This window comes from Alnus glutinosa, chromosome 3, assembly GCF_958979055.1.
Source record: "Alnus glutinosa chromosome 3, dhAlnGlut1.1, whole genome shotgun sequence".
NCBI classification, from domain to species: Eukaryota; Viridiplantae; Streptophyta; class Magnoliopsida; order Fagales; family Betulaceae; genus Alnus; species Alnus glutinosa.
Window position 1 is genome coordinate 7,810,221 of NC_084888.1, and position 17,636 is coordinate 7,827,856.

Below are 17,636 nucleotides of genomic sequence, written 5' to 3' on the forward strand. Positions count from 1 at the left end.
ATGTAAACATGTTTACTTGCGCTTATTAAAGTTCTAGACGGCAGGCCATTTTGGAAATCCTAAAGACGGTCGTATTTTAGGTTCTAAGCGGCTAGGCGTTTGACTTGGCATGGGTACTTTAACTATATCTTATAGAGTTATAATTGAGTCAAGTCGAATATTGAATGTTTAAGCTCAGTTTGTTTAATTTTTTTTCGAACATGAGTCGATCTCGAGTTTATCACTGAGCTAGATAATTTATTCAAGCTTGTTCATTTATTTTTTGAACAAGCTTGAACTTATTCACAAGCTGTTTAATTAACTTATCCATTCCATATATAAATTAAATGTCATTATTTTTTTTTTAGTAAATTCATACTAATTATTAATTATTATTAAGATTTATTATTTGAGTAATTAGATAAATTAACTTGAATCTTAAACAATCTAATCTCAAGATTATATGTTTATCTTATATACATTAATTACACACATTCATAAAAATAATAATAATAATAATAAAAATAAAAATAAAAAAAACACAAACACACATTAATTACACGCATACTTACAAACGCGCACATATATATACATACACATAAACCTATTATAGGGCTGTAAGCGAGTAGAGTTACTCGTTAACATGTTCAGGCTTGGCTCGGATTAGCTTGGTTCGGGATCAGTTTGTTTATTAAACAAACAGAGTTTAAACAAAAAATTCAGTCTCGTATAAGCTCGGCTCAACTCGTATAGGCTCATATAGGCTTGTATAACTTCATTTGTATTATTTTTATAATATTATTTTTAATTTTGTAATGATAACATGTTAAGTATATTTAAAAAAAAAAATGCTCTTAGTAATGTAATATATATATATATATATATATAAGTTGAGTTACTGTAATTGTGAGTTTGGATATAAACATAAATGTATTTGTGTGTATATGAATATATAAATATACTATAAGATAAACATATAAAAATTTGAGATTAGATTATTAATATTTGAGTCAATTTCTCTAATTACTCAAACATTAAATCTTAACAATAATTAAGTAACTAATAATTAGTATTAATTTTTTTAAAAAAATAAATTAAACAATCGCGACATTTACTTTATATATGGATTGGCTAAATAAATTGAGTAATTCATAAACAAGTTCGAGTTCGTTAAAAAAATAAATGAATAAAACTTGAACAAATTATCTGGTTCGGTGATAAGCTCGAGCTCGGCTCGTATTCGAAAAAAAAATAAATGAACTGAACTTAAACATTCAATACTCGGCTTGGCTCTGTTCAATTACAGCCCTAGGCTATTCATATACATGCAAAGACACATATATTTATATCGAGATTCACAATTACAATAATTCAGATTATAATTATTACATTATGAAGAGATTTTTATTTTATTTTATTTCTACTTTACTGAAACAATATTATTTATGTTTATTTTTTTTAAATACTCAACATGTTTTCATAGGAGCCGAGTCGAGTTTATATTAGTTTGGCTAATAAATGAATAGAGTTTGAAATAGATCCCTAACCGACTTCGAGCGTGTTCGTGAGTGACTTTGTTCATTTTCCATATAATTAAGTGATTTTAAAGGGACACTTTTCCTCGGCTTCTTAAGTATATGATATGTCTCAAATACAAACTATCCTCCAGGGTCTCAATAGTAGTGGCAATTTGAATTTATGAGTTTGGTTCGTGTTGTGTTGAGCCATAAGTATGCGATTATATAGATTAATCTTAAACTGAACAATTTAATAAAATAAATAAAATCCCTCAATCCTAACACGACCATTCAAATAAACAAGTGAGACAACACTACCCATATAACTTGTTTAATAAACAAATCATATTGGGTTGACCAAAACACGATTCATTTCAACCTGTTTGACCTATTTAATATAAATGGGTTAAATTGACCCAAATTCTTAGTATTACTTGATTAGCACAATTTCATATATTTTAAACATAAATGATATGAATTATACTTATTCAAGACTAGATTCATGGCAATCATTTTAATAATCATTATCCAATTATCTATAATAATAACTAACAAAAAAACCTTTAGTATCTAATTAAAATAATATTACAGTCAAATAAACTTCATTCAAATAGCAATAAAAGCCTCATCACTAACCGTAAGGGGTTGCTCAAGTGGTAAGGGTCTTTATGGTAGTCACATGATGTCTAAGGTTCGAATCTCCTTAGGTACAAACAATTATTTAAGGCCAGCCCGCCAGCGAAGCTTAAGTATTACTCGATCTGTGTGGAAGTGGCGCTTTACATGGGTTCGAGGTTTAGCTAACAGGAGTGGGTATACGAAGTGGCCCTACCTTGAAAAGGTTCATCATCATTAAAAAAAAAATAGAAAAGAGCCTCATCACTAAGCATCAGCATTAATTATTAATAAAATGAGAAGTAGATAAAGTTGAAATGCATTTAAATTAAGGGTTAAATACACCTTTGGTCCTTAAGTTTTGACAACTTTATTTTTTAGTCATTGAGTTTTAATTCGCATCACAGATGGTACCTCAATTTAAAAAAAAAAACCTAATTGGTACCTCAGTCAAGTTTTCCGTAAAAAAACTAATGGCTCACCACTTGTCAACCTCATAGGTTGACATGTGGCACTATTTAAAAAAATTTAAAAATTTATTAAAAAAAAATTAAAAAAATATATATATATATATATTAAAAAATTGAAAAAAATAAAAAAACAAGCCACCCCTATTTTGGCCAAGGAGCCACCCCATTGTTTTTTATTTTTTCATTTTCATTTTTTTACCTTTTTAATATTTTTCTAATTAATTTTTAATATTTTTATATAGTGACACGTGTCAATCTCATATAAGTTGACACGTGTCGGACTGTTAGTTTTTTGACAGAAAACTTAACTGAGGTACTAATTAGGTATTTTCTCAATATTGAGATACCATCTGTGATGTGAATAGAAACTCATGGGTTAAAAAATAAAGTTGTCAAAATTTAGAGACAAAAAAGGTGTTTAACCCTTAAATTAATAAGGGTTATGTAGATCAATTGTGAGCTAAGCAAGTTGACCTGATAATTGTCCCTGAGATTGACCCATTTATTAGTGTCTAATTAGTTTGACCCAAATCGTATTATATTAAACCTCAATTTGCTAATTTTGTGTCAATTTTATAGATTGTATAAAAAATTGACAGCCTTAGTCTCAAAAATAATAAAAGCAGCATATAAAATTTGCTTCATCCTAAAAGCTACCCTCCACTTTTGTCCATTCTCTTCTCACTCTGCTTTAAAGATTGATGCGTGTGGTGTTGTGAGAAATAGAATATGTAAATACAAGACCTCACAACCCTTTTATAAATCTTAGAAAATTCTAAGATACTTGGAATTGGGAAGAAACTTTTTTCAAAAGTGTTTCTTAGTGATAAAATTGAACAATAACAACAATTAAGTGACGGAACTGTCTTTATTATGCTTAAATAGAAGTTAGGGATGCACTTTTGTTTTGTTTTTTCCTTTTTCGAAATTAGCCTTTATTGAAATAATCTCGAGCATGAGTTGGGTGAAGTTTCTATCTCACAATTATCACAATGTTGCTTGATGTTCCTTTGCTTGAATGAACTTCGAGCGAACTTTCTATTTGCAATCTCACTGGAGCCAAGGTCAAGTGAAAAATTGGGCGAAAATTATGTTGCAATCTCGCTTAAGCGAGAGTCTTGCACCAGACTTATTAGACTTTTATTGACAATCCGTTTTGACATAATAAAACGTTGTTGTCGTCATTTGAATAAGTTTTTCAAAGCCATTAAGTTTGATTTCATCTGATTTAGGCTTTTAGCATTCAAAATATATGACCCTAGTCTGCCTGGTTTCATGAATATCAATTTGTTGGACTACATGAAGCCATGCGTAATCTAGACTGCATCAAAGATCCACAAAATTCGAGCCATAGCTCTCTCTTTTGAACCTGAATGACATTCTCTTGAAATTTATGTTTTGTTAGGTCTTTTGGAAGATTTTGTAGCACTAGTAAATGGAACTTAAATTTTGGGTTTTGAAATTAAACTACCAAAATAATGATCTCTCTGGGGATCTGGGCAGCAATCATAGGCGTGTAAAACCAATTGTGAAATGATCTTAATTAGGCCATTCCTTGAGCTGGGCCCTAAATTGTTCGATTTAATTTAGATATTTATTATTTACACGGGTACATGGTCCAGCAAAAGAATACACAATGGGATCATATGAATAACTTTCAACTAATTTATTGGTTGTTTTCTATTTAGACTCGTCAAATATTGGATAGAGAAAGAGGATGTAGGTTCCTGTCTTCCCAAAAATAATAATAAAAAATAAAAAATTCAGAATATATTTCTCTTCCATCATATTTTATTATTTATAAAGACTGATCCTCTTTTGGTCCAACTTGTCACAAGCATAATAGGAAGCCCATGTGTACGTTTGTCTTTAACATCATTAAAAAAATAGAAACGTGTCGTGTGTACACTCGCACCGTTCTGTGTAATGCATACAGCTAGAGTCCACCAACATGTAAAGAAGATAATTGCTTTGCCCTTTTCCACAATTCTCACACCGTGTGCATGCGGTCAGTGGGTGCATCGGCATGGTGTTGGTTGGAGGCGGAGCCCAGTTCTTTTGACTTAGCGGTCCTTACATGTGCTCTGTCTCTCGAATTTTTTGTCACAGTCGCAACTGACATCCGGGCTTCCTGCTTGATTCATCCGGGACGCAGCCTTGTGTACCTCGTTTCCAATACTACTGATCAATTACTAATAAATAAATGTAATTTGTTCTCAATTACTTAAAAGAGTATTTGTACGATTAATCATTCAATAAAAAAGGATCCTTGTAGAAGTGGAGGTGGGGACTGAATCCAGTTGGTAGAAAAGAGAGGTTCTTGAGATTTTAGTTAGAAAAAGACACAAAGCGTCAGTGCGATTACACATCAAAAGAAAGAGAAGGTGGAAGGACGACAACATCATAATGTCATCGACAAAACAACCTCATTGTAAGTTAAATGTAAATAATGTAACTTACAAGTAAAGTAAAAAAAATAAAAATAAATTACTTAATAGTGAATAAAATTACCCCTGTATTAGAGTAATAATTATGATGAGATACCGACAACAAAGACCCACGTGAACCCTCTAGCAGTCCTACTCCTATCCTCTCTCTTTACTCAGATTAAAAAAATCCAAGAAAGATTTTTTCTTTTTCAACTAAACAAAACCCAAAAGAAAGAACAAAATGGGAGGGGAAACCTTTTCTGTTTCCCACTACCATCCATCGCGCACGCTACTCACGCGCACCCACGAGGAGCAAACCCGATCCGAGAGCCAGCCAAATCGTACACGACCCGGAACCCCTGCTGCTGGATATTCCCAATAATCGACAATCCGCTCAACGTACCCGCGAATGCAAAGCAGAAGCTACCATCAGTATCCACCGCGATCAGATAATTCGTCGCCGGCAAAGACACGTCAGCGCCTCGAAAATGCAACACCACCGTCGGTACCTTCACCTCCGTCTTCCCGGACAGGTCAAAACACGTGTCGAACAATGAAAACTCGGGTGCCCGCTTCAGATTCGATGCTCCGGCCCGGAACGCATCTCTCAAGGCAATATAAGCGGGTCGGGTTAGGCGAGTAACCGACGTGCCCGAGTCGATGATTACCCCGCCGTTTCCAGAGGGGTCGAGTTTGAACAACGAAGCGGTGATGCCAGGGACGCGTACCCCGCCGACGCTGATCCCGAGGAGTTCGACGTAGTAAAAGGTGTCGAGCTTGGGGTTGACGAGCAAGGAAGTAAACCGGGCGGTCCGAGAAACCGCCGACTCGCCGAACACGATCGAGGACGGCCTGGACGAGGCGGAGCGGTCCACCAAACAGTACGAGAATTTCCGGTTAAACCGGCTACCGGTCTGCGAGGGGAATGACAACCCCCCCCGGCCGAGTCCCAACAGCCCCGCAGCACCGACGAACAAGCCCTCGTCGTCGTGGCCACAACCGAGCGCCACGCTCGCCACCCGGGTACGACGGAACGTCAGCGTTTCGGTGGAGAAATCGCCGACAGTGAAGGACCCATCGCCGTAGGAGACTTGATACATACAAGTCTTGCGAGTATTGCAGCCCGGAGAGTCGAGCTTGCGGCACAGGGGGGACCCACACGAGATCTTGCCGAAGGATGTGGATTTGGTCGGGTCGAAGACCGGGTCGGCCTGGGAGTAGCATCTCTTACAGGGAGCGCACTGGAGCCATACGATGTCGCTCCCAGTGTCCAGCACCATGTACATGTACTTCGGGGGACTGCCCACGCCGATCCGCGTGAAGTACTCGCCGCTGCCCTGGGAGAGCCCGGAGACGACGGAGCTGCTGAACCCGCCGCCAGGGAGAGGTACGCGACTCCCGTTCCTGGCGGCCGCGAGGGAAGTAAGGTCCTTCACTCTGACAGCGTCGCGTTGGAGCCTGAGGTTGAAGAGTTGCACCGGGGTTTTGCCGAAGGACAAGGAGTCTATGTGGTGCAACTGGAGGGTTGTGGTGGAGGAATCTGGGTCGGTTTCGGTGATGTCCGGCACGAGGGAGTCTGAATCGGCCCATGAGAGGGTGTGTTGGGTGTTAGGGAGGGGGTTGAGGACTAGGTTTTGGTACTGAAGTGGGGCTGAGGAAGAAGCGGAAAGAAAGATGAGAATGGTGAGGAGAAAAAGGGCAGCATTTCTTGGTGGGGGTTCCATTGGAGAGAGAGCTCTGAGAAAGAGAAGGGGGTGAGGGAGGCTATAAATAAATAATGGGAAAGAGCGACAGTGGCCAGTGTGGAGAAAGGCGGTTCTGGTCTCTCTGGAGTGGAGTTAACAGTAACAGACTTTAACATTGCACTTGTCGTATTTTCTTTGGTTGTCATTTTGTACGGTTCGTCCGGTTATCGTGCTTCCGTGGGTGGGGATCCACTCTAGTGAATCCTACATTTGCCCAATTCCCAAGTGATAAACTCGGCGGGCAATAAGTGAATGAATCATAACCGTCTAATTTGTATATTTGTTTTATATAGTCTATAAAATATTTTGGGTTCGAAATGTTTTTATTAAGAAGTAATTATATATTTTTATCTTCCTCTAGTTGATGTTACTTTTATAATTATTATTAAATTTGAAATGAATTACTATTAAATTTTGATCAAATTATAATTTTAATAGTTACATCAACTTTAAAAGAATAAAAGATGGTTTCTAGTATTATTCTTTTAATTAGATAAAAGGAAAGTGAAAGAATCTTACAATTTCATGAGAAGACTACGCGATTTTTAATTGAAAAATAAAAAATGATTTCTTGTAATATCTTGTCTTTTTCATATTATTTTATTTTGAAAATTAACCATTAAATTTGAAAGATTCACATAAAACTCAATGTAAATCCTATAAATTTAATAATTAATTTTTAAAGTATCACTGTAATTAATGATTTGGGAAAAAAGATTAGCTTTCATAATTTTGTTCGTATTTGACATTTTTGGATCGACGTGCTATTTGATAAGGACATTGAATCCTCTTTATTTTCAGGTAAAATTGAAAATTTTATTATCAATATATTCATAACATTATGTACATCGTCAAATAAAATAAAATATTAATTATTAAACATGTCATTTTCATTCATTTAACTTAAAATGAATACTGAATACATCCTTGTCCCATCATATTTTTGTACCGAAATTGAGCGGCTCAAATTAATTTGAAGGGGAAAAGTGGAGGAATGGATGACAGAAATGCCCTTCGGGCTCAAGTGTGGGAGGACAACTATATCCTTGTTTGTTTGCTTTTTGTTGGTGAAAGTGAAAGTTGGATTTGTGCTGGTTTGTTAACCGTGCTGTTCCTTTAGCCCTCCTCCGAGACGGCCAAAAATGTTAACTATGTTGACCGACTGAAATTTTTTGTCCGAATTTGATATAATTCGGGCAGGTAGTTGTAAGTGAGCATTTATGAGACCCACCTGACCAAATAAAAGTTGAGCTGCCCAACTGCTTATCCGGTCAGGTAGATCTCATAAATGCTTACTCACAACAACCTGCCCGAATTGTATCAAATTCGGGCAAAGAATTTGAGGGGATCCTGATCCCAACCGACATGTGTTCGGAGCATATGGGAATTTACATAATTCTAATCTTTTGTTCTATAAAGCAGCTTTGTTCTTTTCCTTCATTCAAAGTTTTGGTTTAGTTTATTGTAAATGCCTTGCAAATAAAAGAATGACATACCCATCAGATTTTAGGCTGAAAAAAGCCGATACATACAACCATATTTAAACCGACATTCATTCTCTTCCATTCCAAGCCTAACAATCCATCCTTGTATTTTAAAAGAAAAATGTTATATACGGTAAAAAAAAAAAAGTACATATTTTATAAAGTTAACGTAATAAGGTTTAACCATTGCTACTATAATTTTCATGACCGAATAGTTAGGTCGGACGTAGAAGGCAAAGATATCAAAGAATTGAGAAATTATAAATCTTATTTTATTATTTAAAAAAGAAAAGAAAAGAAAAAGCTATAATTACTACTCAATAGTTCTCACGATTCTTTTTTGATTTAGACAATGTTCGAATTTACCATGATTTTGTGACCGGAACATGGAGATACACGTTACATCACAATTTTGAATCAGAAGAGAGATTTCGAGAAATGACGGATATATTCACTTTATCAATAACCGAGCCAGATCTAGCGTATCATAAGGGTCCCGCCCGTCACACTATGGAACAGTGCCAAGATGTCAGTATCTTTCATCTCTAAGTGCCTAGGTATTTATTTTAAGCCTTTTTTCATTTGAACTTCGCCCTAAACTTTAAGGTTATGCTATAAATCATCACTTATTCCAAAGAGTAATACTTGAGAGTTAGAGACCATCACTTTTTCCAAAATTCATTCCCAAAAAAGGGAAAAGTAATGTAGGATGGCAAAAAGGTAATTCTCAGTATTACCTTTTTTTTTTTTTTTTTTTTTTTTCTGAAATTACTCTATTTCCAAAGCTTAATTCAGCTGAAACAAAAATTAATTGAATCATATAATTAATATTATAACAAATTCTAACGGGTTGACTCCAAGAAAAAGAATTCGATCTCTAAGTCATTATTTATGTTTCCCTTTTACGATGATTCAATTAACATATTGATAGCCACTAATCACGCACGCGTTTGTTTGACTTGAAACCATGAAAAATTCCATATATATATATATATATATGGAGTGTCCAAAAAGTAAAAGCACAGAATATTAGAAATCTATGCGTACGGGTGAGTTCAGTGGAAAAAGCATGGCTATTTCCTTTGCTTTTGATTCCTATCTTCCAACCGATCGACCCCCCCAGTACTCTTGTGTTCTTTTCCCTTTTTATTTCTTGCTTTTCAAAATGGTTGTTCTAATTAACATTTCTTTTAGACTAATTATAACAAACAATACAATCTGATCGCTGTGACATTTCCTACCTTAAACACAGTTTAGCCCGAGCTAATTAAATGAGCTTAATGCTCCGTTTGTTTCGACGTAAAATGATTTCCGTCGTAAAATGATTTCGACGAAATCATTTTCAGAAAAAATATTTTTCGGTATTTGATTCGTACGAAAAAATTACGAAATGCAAAAATCAGAGTTTGTCAAATGTCATCGGAATCCGTCAACGTCTGGTCGCCGTTGCCGGATTCTGACGAAAAAGTTTGACCGGATCCGGCCGGAATTTTCCAGATTAATGGCCGGATTTGGTCATATCCAGCCGAATCTTGGCCGTTTTGGCCAGATCCGGTTAAATCAATAGCCGGATCCGGCCGGCTTGGCCGGATTCCGGCGCCGGCCAAATTTCGGCAACTGGATGTTGTCGGACTCCGGCGTCGACTATATTCCGACGACCGACAATTGCTAAATTCTAACGATCGGATATCAAACATGCGTGTAAGGACGAAGAGTTTAATTTTGAAAAATGATTTACAGTTTTAAAAATCGTAAATTGTTTTCCGAAAATTAAAGAAGTTTTTACAGTCAAACCAAAAATGATTTTCGTTGACCATTATTTTCACCCTTACTAAATACCGAAAAATGTCGAAATCATTTTACGCCGAAACAAACGGAGCATAAGATGGTGCGCGCGGACTCATTGGTTAGGCTTATATTAATTCTTAATCTTATCACTATTTCTAAAATCCTTTTATATTGCATGGGTTTTTTTTTTTTTTTTTTTTTAAAATGAATTATTTACATATAAAATAATAAGTTCATAATAAATAATATAAGTTTTAGTTTATCATTTCTGATGAATACTCACATATATATATATATATATATATATATATATATATATATATATATATATATATATGATTTGTTTTTATTTTTGCTAGAAATAATCCCTCGCCGTATTTATTTTCGTTCTATTCATTAATAATTCAACTCACCTACTTCCCAAGAGATTGAGAACGGTTTGGTCCCATCCGTCGTAACTTTCTCTTCATCTCTCATAAATAATAATAAATGCATGAAAAAAAAAATTAATAATAACACACCATAATACATGAATCAGGCATATGATCCATGTAGTTATATGATTCTTATTCCATCTCATAATTTTATTTTTTTTAAGGAATCTCATATTCTCTCATATGAGATTCCTTAATTTTTTTTTTCTTAATTTAAATTCCAAATAAAACAAATACAAATTGTTATAACTATTAAAATTATATGTTGAACCGCATTCAATTTCGGCATGAGTGGCTGTATGTATCTAGTTGAGTAGGTAGGTAGCACATTTAGTGGATGTGTACAAAAAAAAAGGTGCCACATTAAAGTGAAGCAGGGTAAAATAGTAAATTACACAGCCTCTATTAGGTTTTGCCCTGGTCCTGACTCCTGATTGTGAAAAGTAGATAAGGTGGGTAGCTAATTAGCTATAGCCCATGTGCATTCATAGCATTGAAAAAAAAAAAAAAAAAAAAAAAAGAAGATAGAAAAACCCCATTAAGCAAATGAGCACACCTTTCATAAATCTCATTCTCAGGTTTATTAGACTATTATACAATTGATGATGTAATAGTAAAAATTCATCTGTCGATTAGTATTAACAAAAAAAATTTAAGAATTTAATTTTCCAATCACATTTTTTAATTATAAATAATCGTGTATCAGAATACTAAATAATATTATTTATCCTTATAAGGTGCAATGATGATAGAGTGAAAAAGTTAAGTGGGGTGAGCATAGGGGCAAGATTATAATAGAAGCCTGTTTCCTAAACCGTGTGGGGGCAAGCAAGCACATTGCAAAAGCAAAATGAAGAGAGAAAAAGAGGATTAAAGTTGCATTACAGAAATATAGTTAAGGCAAAAAGAAAAAAGATACCCCCAATTATAAGCTACCTTTAGACAAGAATTACATAATATGTTCACACTGTCATGGTGTCACCCAACTCCACGTCACCAATGACCCCCCCCCCCCAATAAAATGAACTGCAAATATTTACACTTTGTCTGGCCTTTTGGCAATCCACCTTTTTTTTTATTCTTTTTTTTTTCCTCTCAAAAAAATTAAACTCATTTTTTTTTTTTTTTTATATTACCAAGCAATTTTCTTTACTTTTTTTTATCACAAAAAATTTAAAATTTCTTTTACCTTTATATCATATCAATAAATTCTCTTATGTTTTTCTAAAAAAAAAGTCAAATTTGTTTTGTCTCATTACCAAACAATTTTCTTAACTTTTTGTCTATATATGCGGGAGTCCATTGATGAGATGGGGTTGGAAAAAGGTTGAACCAAATTCGGACAGTGATGAATATAAGGGAAATTGTAATTCTTAGGAAGAATCTACTTGAACTACCAGATTTTTGTTTTTTATGGTAAGTTAACTACCAAACTTAAAAAGTAACTTTGTTGGGTGAATACTAAATATTAGTAAATAAGCTACTTTCTGAAGGAGAAAACAGATGAAAATCTTAGATTTCATCATTAAATACAACAAATGGAAACCAGTAAATTCGGCATTTAGAATTTTCTTTAAAAGACAAATAACAAAAATAAAAAGAATAATTACAGTTTAACCTCCCAAATTGCTAGCCGTTTTGTAAATACTTTCATAAACTGACAATGCTTGGAGTCTGCCCCTCCCCCAACTACCAAAACGTTTCAAAAAGGCACATTTTATCGAAATATGCTTATAATATCCCTTTCACGTGTTATTTTTTAATAAAAAAAATAAAAACATAAAATACTAAAAAAATTAAAAAACTAAAAAAAAATTTAATTAATTAATTAATTTTTTTTTTTTAAAGAAAGAAATGGGTGGTGCGGCCACCCTGAAATTCATTTTAGGGTGGCCTTCAGGGGTTGGGGGTGGCTGCGGCGGCGCCCCCAAAAACACCAATTTTTTTTTTTTTTTTTTTTTTTTTTTTTTTTTTTTATAAAATATTATAGTTTTTTAAATTTAAATTTTATTATTTTCTACTGAGAGTCATCATAAGGAGGAATGGGCATACGCAGGTTCGATAAGCCAAAGAAAAACAACCACCACTTGGTTTTGAGACTCAAGCGACCCGGCCTGCCAAACATCGATGCAAAGGTTAGATTTCACCACCTATCTACCCAACTATTCCTATTTGATTTAAAAAATCCAACCTGGAAACTGTATCTCCCCCAGAAAACCCTCCATCTCCAAGCCCCTAGTAACCCTTGCATTATTGCATATGGCCGGTATCCATTAATTTAGCCATGACATGCCCACACTAACTTAGATCATGGAGCTGATTATAGTTTAAAAAATAGAACGGCGAATAATAATTTATTAATTTTAGATATATTTGTCAATCAAGTCATTGAAATTTTAGGGAAGATCGCCCCCAGATACCGGTACCAGTGCATCACAAAAAATCTAGTCCAAGTTGGAATGGCCGCCAATGGAGAGGTGGATGAAATATATGAACCCAAACCGGCCTTTAGATTCGTATAGGAACTTAAATCTTGACAAACACAAGATTTTGAAAATATTTTTCTTCTTAGTTTTTCATTATTTTATTTTATTTTATTTATTTTTATAATGAAGCTGAGATTTCACTTAAAAAAATTTAGAAAATATTACAACCACTAGAGGTGGAAATAAAATTAAATACAATAATCAAATCAAAATGATTAAATTACTATCAATTATCTAAAATGTAATCATCCTACCATATCATATATTCTAACATAAAAAAAAAAATCAGAAAAATACACACAACTATTTCAAACTACCACCTCATTATCAATGTCCTCCCAAACTATCATAATTGGAGCTTTATTTATTTATTATATATTTTATAAAAAGAAACTTAATTATACTATTATTATTTGAGACCCTTATTTAATTGAAAGTCTTAAAGGATTGCTTAATTCGCCTAATCATTCAACAGCCCCGAGTAGGAATGTGCACCGATGACAATGATCCGCACGACATATTGCTAAACCATACGTGGGTTTTTTTTAAGCAATACACGGAAAAAGGGTAAGGGGCGACTCTTTGTTGGTTTTAATTTGAACATGTATATATTTGGAGGAAAATTAATGGGAATGCTTCCGAATTCTGAATATTTTGTATGGAAAGCTGCCCGTTTAAGCATTTGACGTGCCTTAGAATGGGCACATCCATTAGATTTTAGTGGCGGTCCAGCTTGAGAAAATTTGAAGTCGTCGAAACATGAGGCAAGAAATCCCCTTCGACCAGTGTAGGCCTTCCCTCAAGGTTTGAAAATGATCGCTTGCGCCTCACTCGCGTTTGCATCCACGCGGGGGAGCCACTTAGTGCAAACCCTCAGCATGTCACCTTGGTCGTCAGCCGTCATTTATAACAGCAGTTGCAACAACATAATTAGATGTAGTAAATAACCACATCATAATTTGCCTTGAGATCACTAGAGGGTCCATCCATGATCCAACAGTGTTGACAATTGAATAGTGACCACTTAACCAACATGAGTAGCTGGGGACAATAATCTATTAGGGTTGATAATTTTTTACATAACCCACGAATACGACATAAATTTAATAAGAAATTAAAGAGTTAAACTGTTAAAGTTGATGAGTCCAACCCGTTTAATTAAATGAATTAGGTTAGAGTTGACCTTTATAGTCTTATATTTATGCTTTGATACGACTCAAACTTTGATACGACTCATGAACTTCATACACAATTAAAAAGTTAGAATTTAAGAATTTGACCCGTTTAATTAAATTGATTGAGTTAGAATTAACCTATATAATCTTATACACATGTATCAACACAACTCGAATCCGATACGCGCACACAAATTGCCATCTCTAAAACTATCCAACTCCAAGCCCAAAAGAATTGAACTTTTGATAGCCATGAGGTCAACTTTTGTTTCTCCTCTTGTTGGCTCCTCAAGATGTAGGTTTTTTTTTTTTAATTTTTTTTTTATTTTATAAAAAAAAATAAAAAAACAATAATAATAACCCAGGCATGTAGAATGTTCCCATCCGAATCCCACCCTGCTGGAGCGGGTTATGCAGAGTTGACTGAAAACTGTGGTCCACATGAGGAAATTCTTCCTTGAGAATTTTCGAGTATTGATCCAAGAGGCCTTTGTGAGAGAAGAATTGTTGAGGTATCCTCCTTTAAGAGATTGCATCTACAGGCAATTCTCTTGTTTACTCGCTTCAGTGACTTAGGTTGTCTTGGTATTGATCACAGGTTAAACATTAAAAAGCTAGCAAACAATCAAGCAAGACTAGAAAACAATAAAGTTTGCAGAACAGAAAATTATGTTTTATTTGAATTTTGCGGCTACTTTGCTGGTTCTGAAGTGAATTCTAATTTTATGTTAAGCTCCTAGGTAACAAGGTTTACAGAACACCTAAAGGATGTTCTGGCACGGATTGGCAGCACCATGGCAACCTTCACTGCCTTGTCTCTTTAACTTGTCTCAATTTTTTATATCTCCTGACCAAGATTAATGTTTAAGATATCCTTTATGTATAATTGCCAAGCACATTGGTACAAGGTACTCAGGAGATGCAAGCAGTTTTAATATGTAACAACTCAATTCGTACATAAATATTGCCTTCAAATTCTAAAACTACAGATGGGAGTAGCCTTTCATTTGGCTTACATCCTGTGAATTTTTCAATGGAGATCTCCTGTTAAAAAATGAATGGACGAGATTCACAGCCAACATTCATTTTTCATTTCCAATTGGATATGCAAGCATCCACTAAAAACTAAGCTTCAAGACATTTGGCAGAGCATTTTTCACTATAATCTTCTTCAAACACATTATTACTCCTCCCTGGACCAGTCCCCGCTCTTCCCACCAGTTTTGCGCTCAAGTCGTATATCTGTAATATGGATATCCTTAGAAGCAGCCTTGCACATATCATAAACTGTTAGACCAGCAATGGTCACAGCGGTCATTGCTTCCATTTCAACCCCAGTTTTACCTGTAGACGCAGCTTCCCCTTCTATATCCACACTAAAATCCTCTGGGTTCAGTGTCAGATCGACACGAACATGAGTCAAGGTTATGTTGTGGCATAGTGGGATGAGACTGCTAGTTTTCTTTGCTCCAATTATTCCTGCAATTTTCGCCACACTGAGGACATCTCCCTTGGCGATTTGGTTAGCTAAGACCAAATCAAACACCTTCTTGCCAAGAATTACCTTACAACTAGAAATTGCAGTTCTCTTACTACTTTCTTTGGGAGAAACATCTACCATTTGAGCTTCACCCATGCTGCCAATGTGGGTCAGGCCAATTTTGCTTTCAAATCCTTTATGAGAGACGAACTGGGGTTCTTCAGCCTTATATTCATTACTTACAGAACTGGCAGGTCCATCTGAAGGAGGTTCACCAAATACTGATTCCATTTCCTGACACCAGGAAGTATCCTTTGATATTTGTTGAGAGAGAGATTTCCATATGGATACTGAGTTGGGGGAAGGGGAGGAAGTGTTACAGTAATTATGTCATATTTATTGGATGTAAAAGTAGACTCAACCTTTCCAAATTCTAACATTGGTCTAGTAACCATGAGTCTAATGAAAGATGACAACTTCTAGCATCTGAAATATATGTTTGGAACACTACTTTCTAAGCGCCGAGGTCCTCTCCATACTCCAGAGCCTCTTCTTTCATTTAATCAATGCTATTGTTAACTTGTCCAGTTCACATTTTTTTTGCTTACCTTTCTTTAATGAGTAATTATATTTAGTAAACTCCTGTACATTTGTCATACAATTAGGATGAAATAGCAGTAAAAATTAGTCTTTTTCTAGTTTATTTTATATATAAAAAAAAATCAATGATTGATTTTCACTGCCATCACCCAGTTGTATGGCAGTTGTACAAGAGTCTACTAAATAGCACTACTCTTCTTTAATTTTGCAAATTATCTTGAGTTCTTATCCTGCTTTGTTCTCTCCCCTTTATACCATAAGCATGTTACTGATAAGTTCAACATACTTAACATTCTGGGGTGATTTTTCAGTCGTACAGAACAGTGGAATCAGCATCATTCAGCTTTTCTAAGCAACGGAGTAACAGAATCTTACCTTATTTAGTGCATCAATGGCACTTGCAAGATCATGGTTGCTGTTACTGCTAAAGAACCTTCTTGAGTGAGGAAGCGCCACTGCAAGTCGCCTGAGAAACATGATCCACAGATCCCAAATTGTGTCCTACAGCTACAAAAGAATTGGGAAAATATTCATACTCCATCGGTCTACTCAGGAACTGTAAAAACATTACTTGGTCAGCATTCTGAAACTACTTTTACCACTTTTGGAAGCCCAAAAAATTTGCTACAATTCGTGCTGAAACAAGAAGAACTTTGCTCTCAGATGCTACTAAATACAAGTATCTTTGGTTGAAGCAAGTTTCTTATTTTTCCTAAAAGAAACAATAAAAAAATAAGACCTCAAACTTCACTTTCTTTTTCCTTCACTTTCTCCGACACCAAAACGGAGAAGCAGACCATCATAATTTGAAATTCAATCCAAATGTGCGAAAAGCCAAAAATAATAAAGAAAAAAAAAAGCACGAGAAGTTATAAATATTCTCGCAAAAGAAGAAAGTACTATTCTAAAACCAGTTCTCACAGGCATTTCCGCAAACATGTTGAGGTGATGAATCGAAAAAAAAAATGAGCAGAAAGCAAAAATCATACATATGAAATGATTTGGCTTCAAATACGGCAAGCTAAAGAAGTAGCGAAATGAAGTTCTAGTGCTTTTGCAAACCTTCCAAGTTCCAAGGGCGAAGATTGCAATCTCTGAGTTTGAAGTTTGAACCTCCGAGGCTGACGTGGAGCGAGCGAGAGAGAGAGAGAGAGAGTTTTGGCTTGCGGCGACAAAAATTAAGAACCCGGTATCCTTCCCGGAGGGGCAAGAAAACTCTGGGCCTTACAGTGTCTTATGGGCTTCAAGATTTTTGGGCCTGAATGGGCTTCAAACTCCAAACATGGACTTTCGATTGTAGTCGGAAAAAAAAATAAAATTGGAAGTTTTGTAAGCAATGCTATATCTCCACCCCATCTCATTAAGATGATGTAACAGTCCATTAGCCTTTAGTTTTTTTAATTTTCTGTTTTTTTAACAAAGATTAATAATGGA

The 17,636-nt window shown here is 35.0% G+C and overlaps 2 protein-coding genes across 5 annotated transcripts; both read right to left on the minus strand.

Annotated features, from left to right (window-relative positions):
- Nucleotides 1-4,955: 4,955 nt before the first annotated feature.
- Nucleotides 4,956-6,777, minus strand: LOC133862817 (aspartyl protease family protein 2-like). Its single transcript, XM_062298695.1, has one exon. It carries the CDS (start codon nt 6,732-6,734, stop codon nt 5,304-5,306), a length of 1,431 nt encoding a protein of 476 aa, XP_062154679.1. The 5' UTR covers nt 6,735-6,777; the 3' UTR covers nt 4,956-5,303.
- Nucleotides 6,778-15,051: 8,274 nt separating this feature from the next.
- Nucleotides 15,052-17,396, minus strand: LOC133864331 (cyclic pyranopterin monophosphate synthase, mitochondrial). Of its 4 annotated transcripts, none has more exons than XM_062300628.1 (3): nt 17,265-17,396; nt 16,578-16,709; nt 15,052-15,896 (listed from the first exon to the last, which is right to left on the minus strand). In XM_062300628.1, the coding sequence occupies exons 2-3, from the start codon at nt 16,677-16,679 to the stop codon at nt 15,306-15,308; spliced, it is 693 nt and encodes a 230-aa protein (XP_062156612.1). In that variant the 5' UTR covers nt 16,680-16,709; nt 17,265-17,396; the 3' UTR covers nt 15,052-15,305. The 4 variants fall into 4 exon arrangements, with proteins under 4 accessions (XP_062156612.1, XP_062156610.1, XP_062156613.1 ...); XM_062300626.1 differs by having other exon boundaries at nt 17,192-17,345; XM_062300629.1 differs by lacking the exon at nt 17,265-17,396 and adding an exon at nt 16,802-16,934.
- Nucleotides 17,397-17,636: the final 240 nt, after the last annotated feature.

Excerpts from the sequence above, each read along its gene's own strand:
- LOC133864331 (XM_062300628.1), bottom strand. The coding sequence starts at position 16,679 with ATGTTTCTCAGGCGACTTGCAGTGGCGCTTCCTCACTCAAGAAGGTTC. Across the intron at positions 15,897-16,577 it reads CCATTGATGCACTAAATAAG|GAAATGGAATCAGTATTTGG; the intron begins GTAAGATTCTGT and ends TCCTGGTGTCAG.
- LOC133862817 (XM_062298695.1), bottom strand. The coding sequence starts at position 6,734 with ATGGAACCCCCACCAAGAAATGCTGCCCTTTTTCTCCTCACCATTCTC.